At 36.7% G+C, this 21,569-nt stretch overlaps 1 protein-coding gene across 1 annotated transcript in view; it reads right to left on the bottom strand.

Moving 5' to 3' along the window:
- Positions 1-21,569, bottom strand: part of ENPEP (glutamyl aminopeptidase) — a 103,560-nt gene that overhangs the window by 73,412 nt on the left and 8,579 nt on the right. Inside the window, exons 2-3 of the mRNA XM_060088564.1 lie at positions 14,593-14,734; positions 12,418-12,549 (exon numbers count right to left, since the gene is read on the bottom strand). Coding sequence (XP_059944547.1) covers positions 12,418-12,549; positions 14,593-14,734 — 274 coding nt within the window. The remainder of the gene's footprint in view (positions 1-12,417; positions 12,550-14,592; positions 14,735-21,569) is intronic.

Here is a 21,569-nt window from a genome sequence, read left to right as displayed (position 1 = left end):
CCTATTCTTCTCAAACTCTTCCAAAATATAACAGAGGGAGGAGCGCTCCCAAGCTTATTCTATGAGGCCACCATCACTCTGATACCAAAACCAGACAAGATGTCACAAAGAAAGAAAACTACAGGCCAATATCACTGATGAACATAGATGCAAAAATCCTCAACAAAATACCAGCAAAGAGAACCCAACAGCACATTAAAGGGATCATACACCATGATCAAGTGGTGTTTATCCCAGGAATTCAAGGATTCTTCAGTATATGCAAATCAATTACTGTGATACATAACAAACTGAAGGATAAAAACCATATGATCATCTCAGTAGATGAAGAAAAGCTTTTGACAAAATTCCACACCCACTTTTGATAAAAACCCTCCAGAAAGTAGGCATAGAGGGAACTTACCTCAACATAATAAAGGCCATCTTTGACAAACGTACAGCCAGCATTGTTCTCAGTGGTGAAAAACTGAAACCATTTCTACTAAGATGAGGAACAAGACAAGGTTGCCCACTCTCACCACTAGTATTTAAAATAGTTTTAGAAGTTTTAGCCACAGCAATCAGAGAAGAAAATGAAATGAATCCAAATCAGAAAAGAAGTAAAACTGTCACTGTTTGCAGATGACATGCTTCTATACACATAGCGAATCCTAAAGATGCTACTAGACAACTACTAGAGCTAATCAGTGAATTGGTAAAGTAGCAGGATACAAAATTAATGCACAGAAATATCTTGCATTCCTATACACTAATGATGAAAAATCTGAAAGAGGAATTAAGGAAACACTCCCATTTACCATTGCAACAAAAAAGAATGAAATACCTAGGAATAAACCTACCTAAGGAGACAAAAGACCTGTATGCAGAAAACTGTAAGACACTGATGAAAAAATTAAAGATGATACCAACAGATGGAGAGACATACAATGTTCTTGGACTGGAAGAATCAACATTGTGAAAATGACTATAATACCCAAAGAAATCTACAGATTCAGTGCAATCCCTATCAAACTACTAATGGCATTTTTCACAGAACTAGAACAAAAAATTTCATAATTTTTGTGTAATCACAAAAGATGCTGAATAGCCAAAGCAATCTTGATAAAGAAAAGCAGAGGTGGAGGAATCAGGCTCCCTGACTTCAGACTATATTACAAAGCTACAGTAATCAAGACAGTATGCTACTGCACAAAAACAGAAATAGATATCAATGGAACAGGATAGAAAGCCTAGACCTAAACCTGTGCACATATGGTCACCTTATCTTTGATAAAGGAGGCAAGAATATACAATGGAGAAAAGACAGCCCCTTCAATAAGTGGTGCTGGGAAGATTGGACAGCTACATGTAAAAGAATGAAATTAAAACACTGCCTAACACTATACACAAAAATAAACTCAAAATGGATTAAAGACCTAAATGTAAGGCCAGACACTATAAAACTCTTAGTGGTAAACATAGGCAGAACACTCTATGACGTAAATCACAGCAAGATTCTTTTTGACCTGCCTTGTAGAGAAATGGAAATAAAAACAAAAATAAACAAATGGGACCTAATGAAACTTAAAAGCTTTTTCACAGCAAAGGAAACCAAAAGCAAGATGAAAAGGCAACCTTCAGAATGGTAGAAGATATTTGCAAATGAAGCAACTGACAAAGGATTAATCTCCAAAATATACAAGCAGCTCATACAGCTCAATATCAAAAAAACAACCCTATCCAAAAATGGGCCGAAGACTTAAGGAGGCATTTCTCCAAAGAAGATATACAGATTGCCAACAAACACATGAAAGGATACTCCACATCACTAATTATTAGAGAAATGCAAATCAAAACTACAATGAGGTATCACCTCACACTGTTCAGAATGGCCATCATCAAAAAATCTACTAACCAGGGCCTCCCTGGTGGCGCAAGTGGTTGGGAGTCCGCCTGCCGATGCAGGGGATGCGGGTTCGTGCCCCGGCCTGGGAGGATCCCATATGCCGCGGAGCGGCTGGGCCCGTGAGCCATGGCCGCTGAGCCGGCGTGTCCGGAGCCTGCGCGTCCGGAGCCTGTGCTCCGCAACGGGGGAGGCCACAACAATGAGAGGCCCGCATACAGCAAAAAAAAAAAAAAAAAATCTACTAACCAGTGCTGGAGAGGGTGGGGAGAAAAGGGAACCCTGTTGCACTGTTGGTGGGAATATAAATTTATACAGCTACTATGGAGAACAGTATGGAGGTTCCTTAAAAAATTAAAAATGGAACTACCATATGACCCAGCAATCCCACTACTGGGCGTATACCCTGAGAAAACCATAATTCAAAAAGGGTCATGTACTACAATGTTCATTGCTGCACTATTTAGAATAGTCAGGACATGGAAGCAATCTAAGCAATCTAAGTAATAAAGAAGATGTGGCACATATATGCAATGGAATATTACTCAGCCATAAAAAGAAATGAAATTGAGTTATTTACAGTGAGGTGGGTGGAGCTAGAGACTGTCATACAGAGTGAAGTAAGTCAGAAAGAGAAAAAAATATATGCTAACACATATATATGGAATGTAAAAAAAAATGGTTTTGAAGAAACTAGGGGCAGGGCAGGAATAAAGACGCAGATGTAGAGAATGGACTTAAGGACATGGGGAGGGGGAAGTGTAAGCCGGGATGAAGTGAGAGGGTGGCATGGGCATATATACACTACCAAATGTAAAATAGATAGCTAGTGGGAAACAGCTGTATGGCGCAGGGAGATCAGCTTGGTGCTTTGTGTCCACCTAGAGGAGTGGGATAGGGAGGCTGGGAGGGAGATGCAAGAGCGAGGAGAAATGGGAATATATGTAAATGTATAGCTGATTCACTTTGTTATACAGCAGAAAGTAACACACCATTGTAAAGCAATTATACTCCAATAAAGATGTTAGAAAACAAAAACACTGTAGTGCTTCAATATGCCATAATGGTATGCTTTAACAAATAAAATGGTAGTTTTTGAATCAAAAAAAAAATATATATATATATAACCACATTAAATCGTGAATTTTAAAGCACATGCAAAGATGCTCAACATCACTAATCATCAGAGAAATGAAAATCAACACCACAATGAGGTATCACATCTCACCAGTCAGAATGGCCATCATCACAAAATCTACAAACAAATGCTGGAGAGGGTGTGGAGAAAAGGGAACCCTCCTGCACTGTTGGTGGGAATGTAAATTGATACAGCCACTATGGAGAACAGTATGGTGGTTCCTTAAAAAACTAAAAGTAGAACTACCATATGACTCAGCAATCCCACTACTGGGCATATACCCTGAGAAAACCATAATTCAAAAAGATACACGTACCACAATGTTCATTACAGCACTATTTACAATAACCAGGACACAGAAGCAACCTAAATGTCCTTCAACAGATGAATGGATAAAGAAGATGTGGCACATATATACAGTGGAATATTACTCAGCCATAAAAAGACACCAAACTGAGTTATTTGTAATGAGGTGGATGGACCTAGAGTCTGTCATACAGAGTGAAGTTAAGTCAGAAAGAGAAAAACAAATACCATATGCTAATGCACATATATGGAATCTAAAATAAACTGGTACTGATCAACCTATGGTCAGGGCAGGAATAAAGATGCAGACACAGAGAACGGACTTGAGGATATGGGGTTTGAGGGGGGGAAGGGGAAGCTAGGATGAAATGAGAGAGCAGCACTGACATATATACACTACCAAATGTGAAATGGATGGCTTGTGGGAAGCTGAAGCATAGCACAGGGAGATCAGGTTGATGCTTTGTGATGATCTAGAGGGGTGGGATAGAGAGGGTGGGAGGGAGTTTCAAGAGGGAGGGGATATGGGGATATATGTATACATATAGCTGATTTACTTTGTTGTACAGCAGAAACTAACACAACATTGTAAAGCAATTATACTCCAATAAAGATACTAAAAAAATAAAATAAGTAAAAATAAAAAGCATCCCTTAAATTACTATCACTCACTCACTGTTCTCCCAAGCTACTGGGTGATTGACATTCTTGCTTTATTTGCCTAAGTAAAAATGTGTTCATCTTCATCTCCAAAGGCTACAAAATTCACTCATTTATCATCCCCTTTCTTTTAAAGTTTGTTTTGTTTTATTTATTTATTTATTTTTGCTTTCTAGAAAAAGTGATATATTTCCTCTCCGCCCTCCTGTTCTCTTTGTGAACAACATGCGTTTTACAAGAAGTTAAGTGAAACTAAGGATCCAGTTGGTGGCCACTGAACAGAGCGAAGGTAATTGCCCCCTATGAAATCAATACTCTCACGTTCATATAGCATTGTCATGTTGTAAACTGAGATTCTCAGAATTTCCACCACATCTGTTCTCTTTTGTTAAAAACTTCAGAAAGGGTAGTTCCTCTTGCCTCACTCTGCTGTTGTGTACACACTCTGTACTTTTGTGTTGCACATAATATTTGGAGAGTGAAAGAGGGTTGAAAAAGAGGAAGAAGAGATAACAGTGAGGTCTCCCACCTTAGGTGGAGCAATGGGGAGGAGAAAGACTATGTGCTTTTTCTGTCAATATGTTCTCTTTGCCCATGCTGGGAGATTGACTCCCTTCAATCAGAATGCTTCTGAGACAATATAATCAGGTTTTTCTTCCTCTCCATATTTCTATTATTGGCAGCAACAGGAATGCAGTGTCCTTAAATAGGATTGGTGTTAGTGTAAATTCAATCCAAATAAAAGCAATGCCTTCCTTTTTTGTTTCTGAGAAACTCATCACCACAGAGAAGTATGTTCTGTCTTTACAGTCTGGCCAGTCTGCAGATCACATGTGATCGATGACCCTTATTTTGATGTGTAATCCATCATATTTTATGACCACTGCTTTGATCAACTGAGCTAAGCAATCACAGAATATATAGATACAGCCTGTTAACCTTGTAATATTATTAGCCAAAGCATATCTATGTGTCCTATCTGCCATATATCAGAAATATTTTTATTTTAAACTTTACTTTCTTTGGGCGTTGGTAGAAGCTACTAACTCACCTCCATCATTTGCTGAGCCTCAGAACTTCTGTCCATGACAAAATTCAGTAAATTACTCCTGAATTGTCATTGCTTTGTAATAATTACTATCCTTCTAGTTTACATGCTTGCTTCATTGAGATGATTTTTTTAAAGCATGTGCTAACCATACTGAAATAGCATGGGGTGAGGAAGGAGATATGCATGCATATTGTTTCTTCTTCTTACTTTCTAAAAAGTCATATATGCCTTTGTTATTCAAAGACTCTACTAAAGGTTAAATATAAAGGTTTTTATATAAGCTTTATAACTATATATATATATATATATATATATATATATATGAAGTTTGTAAGGCTTCAAGAACCTAACTTGAATGCCTATATTTAGTTTTTAAAGATACTAAGTTCCGTAAGTGAATTAAGTTACCTAGATAGACCACTGTTGGATACTATTTTTTACATTTATTTATTTTTGTCCACACTGCACAACTTCTGGGATCTTAGCTCCCCAACCAGGGATTGAACCCATGCCCCCTGCATTGGAAGCGCAGAGTCTTAACCACTGGACTGCCAGGGAGGTCCCTGGGTACTATCAGTCATAACTCAAAGCACTGCATGTATTGAGCTAGTGTCAGATGTAAAATCTGTGCTTTCTGAAGCTTATATGCAGCTGATTATTCTTTTGGGAGGTGTGATACATCTTACATCTGCTTTATCACTGTTGTTGTTGTTGCCTTTCTCTTATCATATGGCAACCTACTGTAAATAACGCTTTTAGAGTTGTTAATATTGTCCTTTTAATTAAGCGTCTCCAGGAATTTGAGAGATGGAATGTAAGTCCACGAGAATTTATTCTAATTGGTTGCTGTCACTTCTTTTATGTGTAATCATTATGATTAACTATTAGTCTTACTGGATACTTAAAAATTCCCAGGTAATGTGATAAGCACTTACCATGCAATGTCTCACTCTACACACCAATTCTATGAATCTGGCACTATTAATAATAATAAAATGTAATGTTTTGCATCACTGATGATATCTTTACCCCCATCCTTTCATTAGCCCAGTTTTCACAATTATAAAGTCCAAAGAGTTCTGAAAATCAAAAGTTGTTTTATATGTTCTAAGCAAACAAATTTATCAGTAACATCTGACCTGAACTGATAGGAGTTTTTAAAAATAATTTTTATTTTTTTCACTAAAAAATATTGCTGCAGAAATACTACTGTTTGATTATAAGGTGCTGCCCCAGAGCCCATTGTAGTTACTCAATAATACTCAATATTCGTACCATATTACCATTCACAAATCTGAAAATTTCTGACTTCCAACATACAACTAGACACAAAGGTTTTAGGTAAGGATTGTAGACTTCTATTTCAAATTTTAGAGTTGGAAGAGTTTTAAAAATAAACTTCCTCATTGTGTAAATTGTGTGCATGAGAAAAATGTGTACATGAGAAAAATGAAGTAAGACAAAACTGACACTAAACTTCAGCACAAAGTTTTTTTTTTTTTTTTTTTTTTTTGCGGTACGCGGGCCTCTCACTGTTGTGGCCTCTCCCGTTGCGGAGCACAGGCTCCGGATGCGCAGGCTCAGCGGCCATGGCTCACGGGCCCAGCTGCTCCGCGGCATATGGGATCCTCCCAGACCGGGGCACGAACCCGTATCCCCTGCATCGGCAGGCGGACTCTCAACCACTGCGCCACCAGGGAGGCCCCAAAGTTTGTTTTTTACTATATCATACTGCTGCTTTTCTCTACTCCTAAGAATGAAACCTGACTTTCCCTAGCTACAAAGTAGAGATAACCACAGTACCTATCTGATAATGTGAGCAGTTAATAAGCTAATGCGTAAGCAATTCTTGACACATCATAGCTCTGTGTGTAACATCAAGAACATTAGTATCATTAGAGATAATACAGTGAATGATTAATCTCTGTAATTTTCTTTGTCTGCACTTCCTTATATGTGGGTGATATCCACATTACCTTTAGGAATACTAGGAGAATGAAGGGGGAAAAAACAGAAGTTAAGTTTTTGAAGTCCAGAATAGGCTTTTCATGCCTACACAATAAATTTGAAAGCCAAAATGTTTTGATTTGCAAGAGCCTGGTTAAAAAGGATTTTAGCAATAAAAACAGAAGGCAAGGAAAAAAGCAAACCACAATGTTTATGCTGTAACAATAGATTGGAAAGAGACTGGAGGGATGTCCAGAGGGCTGTGTCTCAATAAACTAGTACCCCAGGAGAGGGGTACTAAGATTGAAGGGGCAAGGCTCTGGAAGGGTGTCTTAAAGTCTGAGGTGAAGGCATTGAACTTGAGAAGACCATGTGAACAGAAAGGAATCAGATTGAACAGGTGCTACACACCACTACCACCATCACCCTAGTCAGAAGCCCAGCCAGTGCCTACAGGGTTCCCACCACCACCTGGCAGCCCTGCAGGTCTGCTGTGTCCTGCGTCCATGTTTTTGTTGTCCTTGTCTGCTGAGCATCTTCCATTGACAAAGGTGACCAAACATCCAGGTTTGCCCAGAATGTCCCAGGAATGTAAGTCTATTGCTTATCTGCTACACCTCTTATGTCAGCATAATTAATAACACCTTCTCTATTATTTATATTTTATAAATGATAAAAATGTATGATCACTCTCCCCATTGACAACAGTCTGCCTTTCCACTGCCGATCATCCAGCAGAGTTAGCACCTGTTCATCTCTTGAGGTTTTTGTATCTTATCTCTACTGTTCCAAATAGACACACCCCTCTAAATGGCCCAGGACCCTTGCAGGGGCCCCTAAAGCAGAAGATGAGATCTTTGGCACTCAAAAATGGCATGATCAGCAGAGACCTTAAAACACAGTTGGGAGACACTGGACAGTGGTGACCACTTCTGTTTCACATCTTAATTGAAGTACAGATACCTTAGCATATTTCACTCCCTTCAGGGCTTAGCATCCTCCTTGTGCACATAGTATGTGCTCAACAAAGACTGATAAAACACTCTGATTGGAGGAACCCTCAGTTTTATTATCAATGTTGATGTAGCCAGGATGAGAAAGAGAAAAGAACTTGATATTGTTTTTAATTCTATAAATGTGTGTTTTAAGGTACATGGTTGATATTACAGGAGGTCATCAATGTGTTTAATTTTTTATAAGTTTATGTTCTTCTAAATATTCTTCCAGCAGTAGGCAGAAATTTGGGGAGGGGGAATACTTAGTAGAAAAGAATAGTGATACTTTGGGGTTTTTTTCAACTTTCCTTTTTGATTGCTTTATCACAGGAATGTGATTTTAGACTGCCCCTTATCCATAGATAAATTATTATAAATATGCAGAACCTTGGCTTGAAGTTTGGGTGACTAAGGACTGTAATTTTGCTGTGGCTTTGAAGTTTCACAATGTGTTCAGAACTTTGAGTTCCAGAGCTCAGCTGCCATGAGGTGTTGTTTGAGAAGAAACCCAGCATCATCACTTAGGTTACACAAAACATTTGTTGGAAGCTTACTTCTCATTTAACTCAAAATTTGAGTTGTTTGATGCTTGGTGATTATCATTCCTGCAGTAGAATTTTTCAAAACAAATAATAAACATTAAAAAATCTAACTTAGCTCATAGAATTTCATATTCTTTTTTATTAATATTATTTTTGTGTATTTAAATAAAGAATAAGGATCATTAGCAATCTTCTATGGCTTCCTGAATTAAATACATTCCTTCAGGGAAGATTAAGAGACCTTAATTTAGTATAGTCCTTCCAATAAAGAAATTTTTAAAAAATTAATTAAAGTGTTATAAAAATCAAACTCATTCTGAAAACTTGGCATCAAAAAGACCACAAATAACAAATGCTGGAGAGGGTGTGGAGAAAAGGGAACCCTTGAACACTGTCAGTGGGAATATAAATTGGTGCAGCCACCATGGAAAACAGTAGGGAAGTTTCTCAAAAAACTAAAAATAGAACTACCATATGACCCAGCAATTCCACTGCTGGGTATACATCCAAAGATAACAAAAACATTAATTCAAAAAGGTATATGGATTGGGTTGTTTGTTTTTTTGATCTTGAGCTACATGAGCTGCTTGTATATTTTGGAGATTAATCCTTTGTCAGTTGCTTTGTTTGCAAATATCTTCTCCCATTTTGAGGGTTGTCTTTTCGTTTTGTTTATGGTTTCCTTTGCTGTGCAAAAGCTTTTAAGTTTCATTAGGTCCCATTTGTTTATTTTTGTTTTTATTGACGTTTCTCTAGGAGGTGGGTCAAAAAGGATCTTGCTCTGATTTGGGATATGGGGATATATGTATACATGTAGCTGTTTCACTTTGTTATACAGTAGAAACTAACACAACACTGTGAAGCAATTATACTCCAATAAAAATGTTAAAAAAAAAAAGGTATATGCACCGCAGTGTTCATAGTAGCATATTTACAATAGCCAAGATATGGAAGCAAACTAAGTGTCCATCAGCAAATGAATGGAGACGATGTGGTGTATATATATATACAATGAAATACTACGCAGCCAAAAAATAATGAAATTTTGACATTTGCAACAACATGGATGGACTTAGATTGTGTTATACTTAGTGAAATAAGTCAGACAGAGAGAGACAAATACTGTATGATATCACTTATATGTGGAATCTGAAAAATAAAACAAACTAATGAATATAACAAAAAAGAAACAGACTCACAGATATATAGAACAAACTAGTGGTTACCAGTGGGGAGGGGGAGGGGAGGGGCAAAATACAGGTAAGGGATTAAGAGGTACAAACAGCTGTGTGTAATATAAATAAGCTATAAGGACATATTATACAGCCCAGGGAATATAGCCAATATTTTATTATAGCTATGAATGGAGTATAACCTTTAAAAGTTGTGAATTACTATGTTGCACATCTGAACTTTCTTGTTAACCAACTATACCTCAATAAAAAAATGTAATGCAACTAATATTCAAAAAAGGAAATAAGCAGAGTTAAGTCTTTTGAGCTACCTTCCAAACTTGGTTACCTTTTTTCCTAACAATTTTTTAGGGTTGGGTCCTCTAATCTTCATGAGCAACAAGGACATTTTAAGCATAGTGAATGGTTCAAGTACTAACATCTGCTACTCCAGGTAAACAGTTAAGAAGAACATAGACCTCGATTCAGTATTTACTGATATAAAGGATTCTTGCCAGAATGGTGAGTTCAGTCAGGGTATTATAGATTTTTGGACCGCACAGTATAATCTGACTATGAATAGCAGGTGATAAATATACCAGAATAATACTGTCAGAAACATACTGGATAAGAATAGTTTTTTGATTCATGAAATTTCTACTAAAAATGTTTTATTACACAAAAAGTAACTAGCTTAATCTTTTTTTTAGCTGAACAAGTAATATAGAGATTTTGGCTCTGGATCATGTGAATATTGATGCTTTAATGTACCCCCACTGCAAACAAACAGAAATGATAGTTGCAATGTAAAAGTGGAAAACCCATGAGACGTATCAGGGCTTCAAACAATATAAGCATCTCCGTGGAGTTGATAAAGACACAAAGCAGTTGTCAGGAACTAAAGCTATTTGCTTATTGGGCTTTGGTTTTTGAAGGAATTAGCAACAAGTTCCTGGAAGTTAGAGCAGGGTCATGCTTTGGAAATTATTTTTTTAAACTCTGACTACTATTTCTGATTGTTTTATCATAATTTCCTGTTTTTATTTTATGGTGATCATATCTTCTTGAATCTCTGAGTGTAATAATTAGAAGTTGTGGTGTCAGAATGTTTAATTTTTTATGGCTTTTTTTTGTTTCCCTAACTATTCTTATTTACTCACACTGTGCTTTTCTGTTGGTCTTGGATTTTCTCTTTTATGTTGCTTGTTTTCCTCATATGCCTGTTTGTCTTAGGTTGTCTGTTTAGCTCTAAGAATGTAGTACTGTGAGACTGGTGTGGGTTCCCACCGATGTTACTTTCAAGTAGATATAAGTAGTGTGGTTTTCCTGTAATTCTCTCTGGAGTGGGAAATTGTACTGGAGCATTTGTGCTTGTGTGTTAAGGGCTAGATTTCAATTTAGAGTGAATGGGTAGGGAGCCAGTAAAATGCCAAAGAGGTGGAATTTACCTTGAATTGACATTCACATTAGATGCCTTTAAGTTCTCCTGCAAGGTTCTGTTCAGTTTTTTTTTTTTTTTTTTTTTTTTGCGGTACACGGGCCTCTCACTGCTGTGGCCTCTCCCACCGCGGAGCACAGGCTCCAGACGCACAGGCTCAGAGGCCATGGCTCACGGGCCCAGCTGCTCCGTGGCACGTGGGATCCTCCCGGACCGGGGCACGAACCCATGTCCCCTGCATCGGCAGGCGGACTCTCAACCACTGCGCCACCAGGGAAGCCCTATTCTGTTCAGTTTTGAAGAAAAGAACCCCACAGGTTTTTGCAGGAGGGAAACTCTGGTTGCCTGTCTTCTGTAGATGGGGTGGAGGGAGGAGCATCTCTCCCCTCCAGTGAGGTGAAGATATTTTTCAGAATATCACATTTCAGAACGTTTAGCAGGGCACATTTTTTGAAAAGAATCTGGAATTTGAGTCTCCACCACTTGCCAGGTGGGTGATCTTGAGCAAATTAATTAAACTCATTATTTCAATTTTCTCATCTATAAAGTAGGAGCGATGATTTCTTCCTTATAAAATTATATTGCAAAGATTATAATGTTTTATATATATAATATGTATCACAGAGGCAGACTAACCATTAGACAGCTTAGCAAGTGTTCAGGGCATGAGCAAATTGGGGGCCCCCAAAAAGAGAAAAATAATTAGGTAAAAGTATTTAGTTTTTCAAAAGAAAATTATTCAGTTCATCATTTTGATTTTAAAAAAGCTTATTTGTATTTTCTTACACTTTTAGAAAATGCTTTTTGATACTTTGCTGTTGTCCTATGTTGAATTACATATTGGAATGACACCACAAACATCTCAGTGCTTAGTTACTTGAAGGATTTTCATCTCCCTCTGGTTTCCTCCTCTCCCTCTGGTCTTCATCTGGGACCCCACCCAAACACATACACCCAATCATTTTACTAAATTAAGCATGTGCAAATATTTAATATCTTTGTGCTGATACACTTAGGAGCTAGCTTTGGACTTATAGTGAATTTTCACCTTAAAATAATTCATGACTATCCATTCCTATGGCTGTTTTGTTTGTTTATTTTTCACCTGGGTCCTTTCATTTTACATTTTTCTATATTATTCAGTGTATCATCAGGCTCACAGAACCTGGTGACTAACGGGCTTTTCTTGTATGTTGTGTGAAAAAAAAAAAAAACAACTATTCCAAAAAATTGTAAAATCACAAATGCGTAGGTGGTAAATTTAAAAAATATGTAATGGTACTCACAGGTATCCCCCTATTTGATATCCTCATTATGGAGTCAAACTGATGTACAGCAAAGCACACCAGGTAAGTGCTCATGGGAACAGACTTCTGGAAAGTTGTTCGATTCCATTTATCATCCACCGACTCTTCTTTCTGTTGAAAGCAAAAGATAATCTTTTATTTATAAAAAGATCAGTCATGGACAAGACAAACAAAAAATTACTCCAAACCTAGCTTTACAGTCATAAGTCCTTTGTCAAAGCTTAGGTGTAAAAATAAATTTTACCCCTAACTGGCGATGTTGAAAAAAACTAGAGGAAAATTCATTTTATTTTTAGTACTGTGAAAGAGTGATTGAACTGTATACCATATCAGGTTTCTCAGGGAGAAATACAACTTTGTGATATAAACTGGACACGAGTTTATCTTTCTACATTAAACACACAATCCTGGCCATAATATTTGAGCAGGTACTATGGCCTCTTAATGAAGAACAGGCTAGTGCTCAGTGCCTTGCACACAGGAAGAACTAAGCAGGTATTTGCTGATTTGACTATGTGCAAGAGAGCAATAGCTGTACCAGGCATAGCAGAATGTCAGGTTGTCTTTTCCATCTCTGGTTGTCTCCATCTGAGACCCAGGGTATGGTCACTAAAGTCACTGCTTTGGTTACCATGGAGAGAGAGAAGGATTGCATTACTTCATGCAACTACCGACCCCATCTGTCTGGTTTTCTGTCCATGCCAGCTTTGCCTTCCTCTCTCAGCCAGTCATCTGTCCTAATACTTCATCCATGAATAGTTGCCTAATTCCTGCTACCCATTGTTTAAACATTTCCACATGCCCTACAGCCACACAGTGAGTCACTCTACAGTGGAAAACTTTAAAAAAGGATTAAGAGAGGAACGCTAGACTAGAACTTGATGCATCATCGACAAGGCAAGCATGTTATGTGCACATGCTTATAGAGAAGAGTTGGAGCCCCAGCAAAGTTACTCTCTGATAAAAACCTAGTAGTAGTTTTGATCTCCTAAGGACTCAGATTATTCACTTTCTTCCAGGACTAGTTTCTGGAACTAGGTGAAAGTGAAGAAGTATATACTCCGCAAAACAAAAAGGTCATGTGAGGAAACCATAAACAGAGGTTAGTAAAGTTTGCATTCTTACTCCTCCCACCTTCATTTTCTCTGTTCCATGCCAAAAAATTCTGATGGCATTTTATTCTGATCCAGTCTTCTGGATTAGAGTGTCATAGTTTAGGTTTATCCTTTCCTCTTTCTTCTCCAATCAAAACCCAATTGCCCAGTTGTCTGACACCAGAAGAAAAGTTGATAAGCTTACAGTTCACTTTTTAAACAACAGTTTACTTTTTAACCTTCTTAAAGCTTTGGTTTGCTTTTTCAAGGGATATTTGTAATTAAAGAGGATGAATTTCAGTGATGATATTTCACATAGTGGATCAGAAAGATGTGAGTTGTAGTGTAGGCACAATGCTTTTCTGGTATTAGGTGACAATTATATCTAAGGATTAGCTTCACCCTTTTACATGTCAAAAGTATAAGGAATAATAAACCTCAACCTTGAGGTAATGATGCTTTAGTTAACTGCGTTACCCATTCTGGAGAGGAGGAGCAGTAGCAGAGGAAAGAGTCATGTTAATAATTATACAAACAGAACTTATTGTAGCCTATTTTTTTTTTTAACATTTAATGAGTACTTCTTGATCACTAGAATACCTATGGGCCTGGTGTTTCCTGGAGTTACGGCTATATTCCAATATTTAACTGATGATTTTTTGTAGTAGCCTTATATTAAAAACTGGGTTTATATTCAACTGAAAACCAAGAATAGTAACTAGGCCCTTGAATATTTTTAAATCTGTAATTCCATTAGTTTGCCTTTAATTTGTCATGATTAGGGGCTTCTTTCATTTAAGCAGAACCCAGCTAATGTATGTCTACTGTATCTATTCTTGCTTAGAAAACCTAATGTGGTATTTTGACTGGAATGTGATATCTTGAATTAAAGATGTCTAGTACTCAAAAGAGATTGCTCAAATGTATTTTCAAGCCTCTAAATAAGCTATTAGAGCACATTTATTTTAGAATTCAGTAGGTTCTTTCATAGCAAAGCGGATAAGTTACCTGATATTATAAACAGACTATCTGCATAAATTAAAAATTTTAAAATACTCACCTCCACTGGCATATTTGAAATTGCCTTATATGCTTTGGGGTGGACGATAGATATTGTATAAGTTGCCTTTTTGTTGGGCTCATCAAAACAAGGGAAGGATTTCCTGGCATCTGTTGGTTCATGATCAGTGGCTGCTATGATCCTTAGAAATAAACACACAAAATATTTGTTACCTCTTCTGATAGCCCCTATGTTTCTATTCCTATAGAAAAGAATCAGCTATGTAATTATAACTACTGCATTTCTTAAAATGAGTTTCCATCCAGAAAACTATCAAATAGTTGTCAAAGTCTTTCCTGGAATTGTTAGGTTAACAAATAAATGAAAATTCAGAAACTGCTTCAGATATTTTATATGAGTAGTTAGGTATTTTGTTGCCATAACTAAAAATCTGTGAACTCTAAATGAGCAAAAATCAATCCGATTTTGAGCTATCACTCTTTCCATCCTAAAGCCATCAAGCGACAAGTAGATAAACACAAAGCCAAACTCAAAGGCTTGCTTGTACCTGTCCTTGTGAGTGTGAACAGCTGTGTCCTGTCACGGAGTAGAGGAGTATATTCCAGAGTCCACAGCTCCTGTCCCTAATAGTACATTCTTTCTTACTTATGTTACACCAGGGACAAATCCCTTACTTTTCATTTTCATGCAAAGTCAGTCCCTGAGCAATCTCCCAGTGAAGCAACCTTTGGCCAGGTTTAAAGTCCACTTTTGGAAAGAGACAGTATTCCTTATGGCTCTAACTTCATGCTTATTAAACTAAAATGTTAATGTTTAATGTTTCCATCATTTCAAAGTGGAAATATTTTTTCTGAGTAATTGCTCAAAAAAAAATCAATGAATGTAAACTTTTTACATGTAGTTATATTACAGTAAGATATTGTACATTTGCTCATTAGAAGAGTAAGCAGAGGAAAAAGTGTAAAAGGAAAGAAATGTTGACTTATATTAATTAATAATTTGTGTAAGGAAAATATTTCATCCTTCAGAATTATCAGAGACTAAGGAACATATTTCATAAAGAATAACAAATTGTTACATTGTTCATTGATCCAATAAATATTAATTGAACCCCTTCCTACACACACACACACACACACACACACACACACACAGAGAGAGAGAGAGAGAGAGAGAGAGACATCTACCAGGCATTATTCTAGGTTCTGAGGGAATAACAAAGAATAAATAAATAAATAGATAAATAAGGAGAGTGATAAGAGCTATATAGAAAATAAAACAGGGGAAGTGACAGAGAATGACTCAGGAAAAGTGGTGAGCAATATTAGGTAGAGTAGTCAGGGACAATCCCTTGGAGTAGGTGATGGTTTGCTGAGATCCAAATGATGAGAAAAACCCAGACAGGTGAAGATTAGGGAAAATGTGTTTCCTTAGCAGAAGGAACAGCAAGTGCACAGTCTCTAAAGTGGAAAAGAATTTAATGTGGTTGAGACCTGAAAGATATCCAGTGTAGCTGAAGTACAGTGAACTGGAGGGACTAAGGGGTCAGCAGAGGCAATGGTAAGTATCTTCATTTCATTTGGGTTCAAGGATGCATTATATACATTAACTTATCTAAAAAATAATATGTCATAGGTCAACATCCAACTACAAGAAATTAAAATATTTTTTAATTTCTTTTAAAACCCTCTGGATACAAAAATTAGTTGTTAAAAATTCAACCAAAAAAACTAATCTGTAAAAAATAAAACTGGAAAAGTGTTGTCTTTTAAGACACTGTTGACTGAGGCGGACAACTTTCTGGGATGACTGAAAAAATCTATACCTTATATATAGCTGATTCATTTTGTTATAAAGCAGAAACTAACACACCATTGTAAAGCAATTATACTCCAATAAAGATGTTAAAAAAAAGGGCCTCCCTGCTGGCGCAGTGGTTAAGAGTCCGCCTGCCGATGCAGGGGATACGGGTTCGTGCCCCGGTCTGGGAGGATCCCATATGCCGCGGAGCGGCTGGGCCCGTGAGCCATGGCCGCTGGGCCTGCGCATCCGGAGCCTGTGCTCCGCAACGGGAGAGGCCACAACAGTGAGAGGCCCGCATACCGCAAAAAGAAAAAAAAAAAAAAAAGATGTTAAAAAAAAACCTATACCTTTTTATGGGTGTGGTTAACAAAGATGTGTGCATTTGTCAAAATTCATTGAATTGTTCCCATTAGATTTGTGCATTTAATGTATATAAATTTTACCTAAAAATAACTGAAAATCAATATTGTGCTTCAGTAAATAGATTTAGATTTGGATTGTTGCAGTGGCATGAGTTAACAGTTCAGAAACAATCTTCTCTGTATCCCAAGCTTGAGCAAATGAAAAAAAAATAAGGATAACAGAAGGCAGGTTTCTCACAGCTGGGGAATAGAGTTAAAAATAAAAAAGGAAGACTAGACCTTGGTATTGAACTATAACTGCAGGTTCGGTGTATACTTAATGATTTTTCATGTACACATGTATCTATATATGTAAATGGAGATAAAAATACACAAAGACATGTATTTCCTAGTTTTGTCTGCTGAACAGGACTAGAAGAAATGACAAGCTTGTAGCAATGAGCACAACTAGTTCCCATTACCACTCCAATAAAAGGAACCAGAACTCTTCATAAAACTTCCTCATTCCAGTGCTGGATTGGAAAGGTCCAAAATGAACCTGGAACATCTTGCTTTGCCAAAAAGTAAGGACGTTTTCAAAGAATCATAAGAATAAGTCAAAAGGACACAAAAGCCAGCTGGAGGAGACTACCCCTGGCCAGATCTGGGGGAACATCAAAATAAGTAATGGAATTATAAACTACTGATTAAAATAAGAATCCATGATAAAACATATGAATAAATAAATGGGGCAAAGGAAAGCTCTTCTTTACAGTAGATTGCCTACTAATAATTTTAGGAGGAATGATGGCTTTAGAAAATCATCAGTGGATGCTAAAACAAAGTGGATGAAAGTTTGTTGAGGAAAGGGATATCTGAATAGTTTCAAACACTTTCTCTGAAAATTACTTACAAAGAAAAAAATTATAACTTTACAATGAAGAAAACTGTTGGATACCGCCTTAAGCAAGTAATCAAAGATCACTAATAATTGTACAGATCAACATAACGTGTCTCCTGATGTGACTTTGTGAGAGGGACTAAGTATCACTTCTCTGAAATTCCTGACAAAAATGCTAAACTTGCATTTTTAAATCATGAGGAAAATCAGACAAACTAAAACTGAGGGATATTCTCAAAATAACTGGCCTGTGCTCTTCAAAAATATCAAGGTTGTGAAAGACAAAGAAAGGCAAGGGACTGTTCCATTTTAAAGGAGTTTAAAAAGGCATGACATTAAATGTATTGCATGAATCCAAACTGGATACTGGACTGGGAAAAAAAATACTGGGTTAATTGATGAAATTTGATTATCATTGTGGATTAGATGATTATCATATCAATGTTAAATGTTCTGATTCTGATAACTGTACTGTGGTTATGTTAGAAAATGTCTCTGTACTTAAGAAATATGTACTGAATGTGAAGAGGTAAAGCGAGACAATGTTTCAATATACTCTAAAGGTCGAGAGAGAGACAGAGACATGGGGTTGCTGGGAAGAGAGGAAATAGGACAAAATGTAAACAATTGGTGGTGTTCCTAGGAGTTCCTTGTATTGTTCTTGTAACTGTTCTGTTAAGTTTGAAATTATTTCAAAATAAAGTTACCCAAAAAGTCCCAGCCAAGAATTTATTCTTCAGTATTACTGATTAGTTTTTGTGATAACAGTTTAACTAATCAATTGAAGTTTCTAACACATGTAGACTGTAGTGAATTGCAAATGAATCAGAATATAAAGAAGCCTGTACACTTCCCCAGTGTACTAAGGATTTATAAGAAGATCCACCAGGCTCCAACCCCATGTTTAGTCAGCTGCTTTTTTCTTTTGAATTCCTCTGGATTCTGATTTCTTCCCCAGGCAAAGGAAGAGAAAATGTCACTCTCTGCAAGAATGTTTCAGTTTAGTCACACCTCAGAAATAAGCTAGATAACTAATTTGGGAATATGAGTGTGATTAACAGACAAAAAGGGAGAGATTGACAATAATACAATAATAGTAGGGGACTTGATCACACCACTTACATCAGTGGACAGTCATCCAGATAGAATCATCAGATAGAAAACCATTAAGAAATCAGTGGTCTTAAATGACACATTAGACCAGTTGGACTTAATATGTATCTGCAGGACATTCCATCCAAAAACAGCAGAATACACATTCTTTTCAAGAGCCTATGCAACATTCTCCAGGATAGATTGTATGCTAGGCCACAAAGCAAGTCTCAACAAATTTAAGAGGATAGAAATTATATCAAACATTTTTTCTGACTACAATGGTATGAAAGTAGAAATCATTTACAGGAAGAAAAACAGGAAAAACACAAACAGGTGGAGACTAAACAACATGCTACTAAAAAACCAATGGGTCGGGCTTCCCTGGTGGCGCAGTGGCTGAGAGTCCGCCTGCTGATGCAGGGGACACGGGTTTGTGCCCTGGTCCGGGAAGATCCCACATGCTGCGGAGCGGCTGGGCCCGTGAGCCACGGCCACTGAGCTTGCTTGTCTGGAGCCTGTGCTCCTCAATGGGAGAGGCCACACAGTGAGAGGCCTGCATACTGCAAAAAAAAAAACAAAAAACACACACACACACAAAAAAAACCCCAATGGGTCAATCAAGAAATCAAAGAGGAAATCAGAAAATACCTTGAGACAAATGGAAATAAAAACATAACTATCCAAAATCTATGGGATGCCTCAAAAGCAGTTTTAAGAGAGAAATTTATAGCAACACAGGCTTACCTCAAGAAACAAGAAAAGTCTCACATAAAAAACCTAACCTACCAACTAAAAGACTTAGAAAAAGAAGAACAAACAGAGCCCAAAGTCAGCAGAAAGAAGGAAATAATAAAGATCAGAAAGGAAATAAATAGACACTGAAAAAAAAAATAGAAAAGATCAATAAAAGAGATTGTTTTTTTGGAAAGATAAACAAACTTTATAAGTGGTTAACCAGGCTCACCAAGAAAAAAGAGAGGACCCAAATTAACAAAATAAGAAATGAAAGAGGAGAAATTACAACCAATATAACAGATTAAAAAAAATAAGAGAATATTATGAACAGCAATAAAGCAATAACTTAGACAACCTAGAAGAAATGGATAAATTTCTGGAGACATAAAATCTTCCAAGACTGCATCAGGAAGAAATAGACAATCTGACCAATTTTTAGACCAATCTAAAAAAAAACTCCTAGCAAACAAAAGTCCAGGACCAGATAACGTCACAGGGCAATTCTACCAAACATATAGAGAAGAGCTAATATCTATCCCTCTCAAACTATTCTAAAAAAATTAAAGAGGAGGGAACACTTCCAAATTCACCCCACGAGGCCACTGTTACTCTGATACTGAAAGTAGGCAAAAATACTACAAAAAAAGAAAATTACAAGCCAATATCTCTGATGAATATAGATATAAAAATCCTCAATGAAATCAGCAAACTGAATTCAACAATATATAAAAAGGATCAGACACCATGATCAAGTAGGATTTATTCCAGGGATGCAGTGATGGTTCAAGATCCACAAATCAATCAATGTGATACACCACATTAACAACAGGAAACATTAAAATCACATGATTATCTCAATAGCTGTAGGAAAAACATTTAACAAAATTCAACATCCATTCATGATAAAAACTCTCATTGAAGTTGGTATAAAGGGAACATATCTCAACATAATAAAGCCCATACATGACAAACCCACAGCTAACATCATACTCAGTGGTGGAAAGCTGAAAGCTTTTCCTCTAAAATCAGGAACAAGACAAGAATGCCCATTCTTGTCAATTATTTACATAGTATTGGAGATCCTAGCCATAGCAATCATACAAGAAGAAAAAACAAAAGGCATCCAAATAGGAAAGAAAGAAGTAAAATTGTCACTATTTGCATGATACTATATATAGAAAACCCTAAGTTCTCCACTAAAAAACTATTAGAACTAATAAATGAAGTCAGTAAACTTGCAAGATACAAGATTAGTATACAGAAATCTGTTGCTTTTCTATACAGTAATAATGAACCAAAAGAAAGAGAAAGCAAGAAAATAATCCTGTTTAAAATCATGTCAAAAAGAATAAAATACCTAGGAATAAACTTAACCAAGGAGGTGAGAAACCTACACTCTGAAAAGTATAAGACATTGATGAAGGAAATTGAAGGTGATGCAAAGAAATGGAAAGATATCCTAGGTTCATGGATTAGAAGAATTGATACTGTTAAAATGTTCACACTACCCGAAGCAATCTACAGATTTAATACAATCCCTATCAAAATACTCATGATGTTTTTCACAGAACTGGAGCAAATAATCCTGAAATTCATATGGAACCACAAAAGACCCCAATTTGCCAAAGCAATCTTGAGAAAAGAGAACAAAGCTGGAGATACCACGCTCTGGCTTCAGACTTCAGACTACAAAGCTACAGTAACCAAAACAGTATGATACTGGCACAAAATCAGACACATAGATCAATAGAATAGAATAGAGAGCCCAGAAATAAACACACGCACTTATAGTCAATCTATGACAAAGGAGGCAAGAATATACAATGGGGAAAACACATTTTCTTTAATAAATGGTGCTCAGAAACCTGGACAGCTACATGTAAAAGAATGAAATTAGAACATTTTCTCACACTATATACAAAAATCAACTCAAAATAAATTAAAGACCTAAATGTAAGACCAGAAATCATAAAACCCCTAGAAGAATACATAGGCAGAACACTCACATAAATTGTAGCAATATATTTTTAAATCTGTCTCCTATGGCAAAGGAAACAAAATAAAAAATAAACAAATGGGATCTAATTAAACTTAAAAGCTTTTGCACAGCAAAGGGAATCATTGACAAAACAAAAAGACAG

The sequence above is a fragment of the Mesoplodon densirostris genome, chromosome 1 (assembly GCF_025265405.1).
Source record: "Mesoplodon densirostris isolate mMesDen1 chromosome 1, mMesDen1 primary haplotype, whole genome shotgun sequence".
Taxonomy (NCBI): Eukaryota; Metazoa; Chordata; class Mammalia; order Artiodactyla; family Ziphiidae; genus Mesoplodon; species Mesoplodon densirostris.
This window is presented reverse-complemented; position numbering and strand designations above follow the sequence as displayed.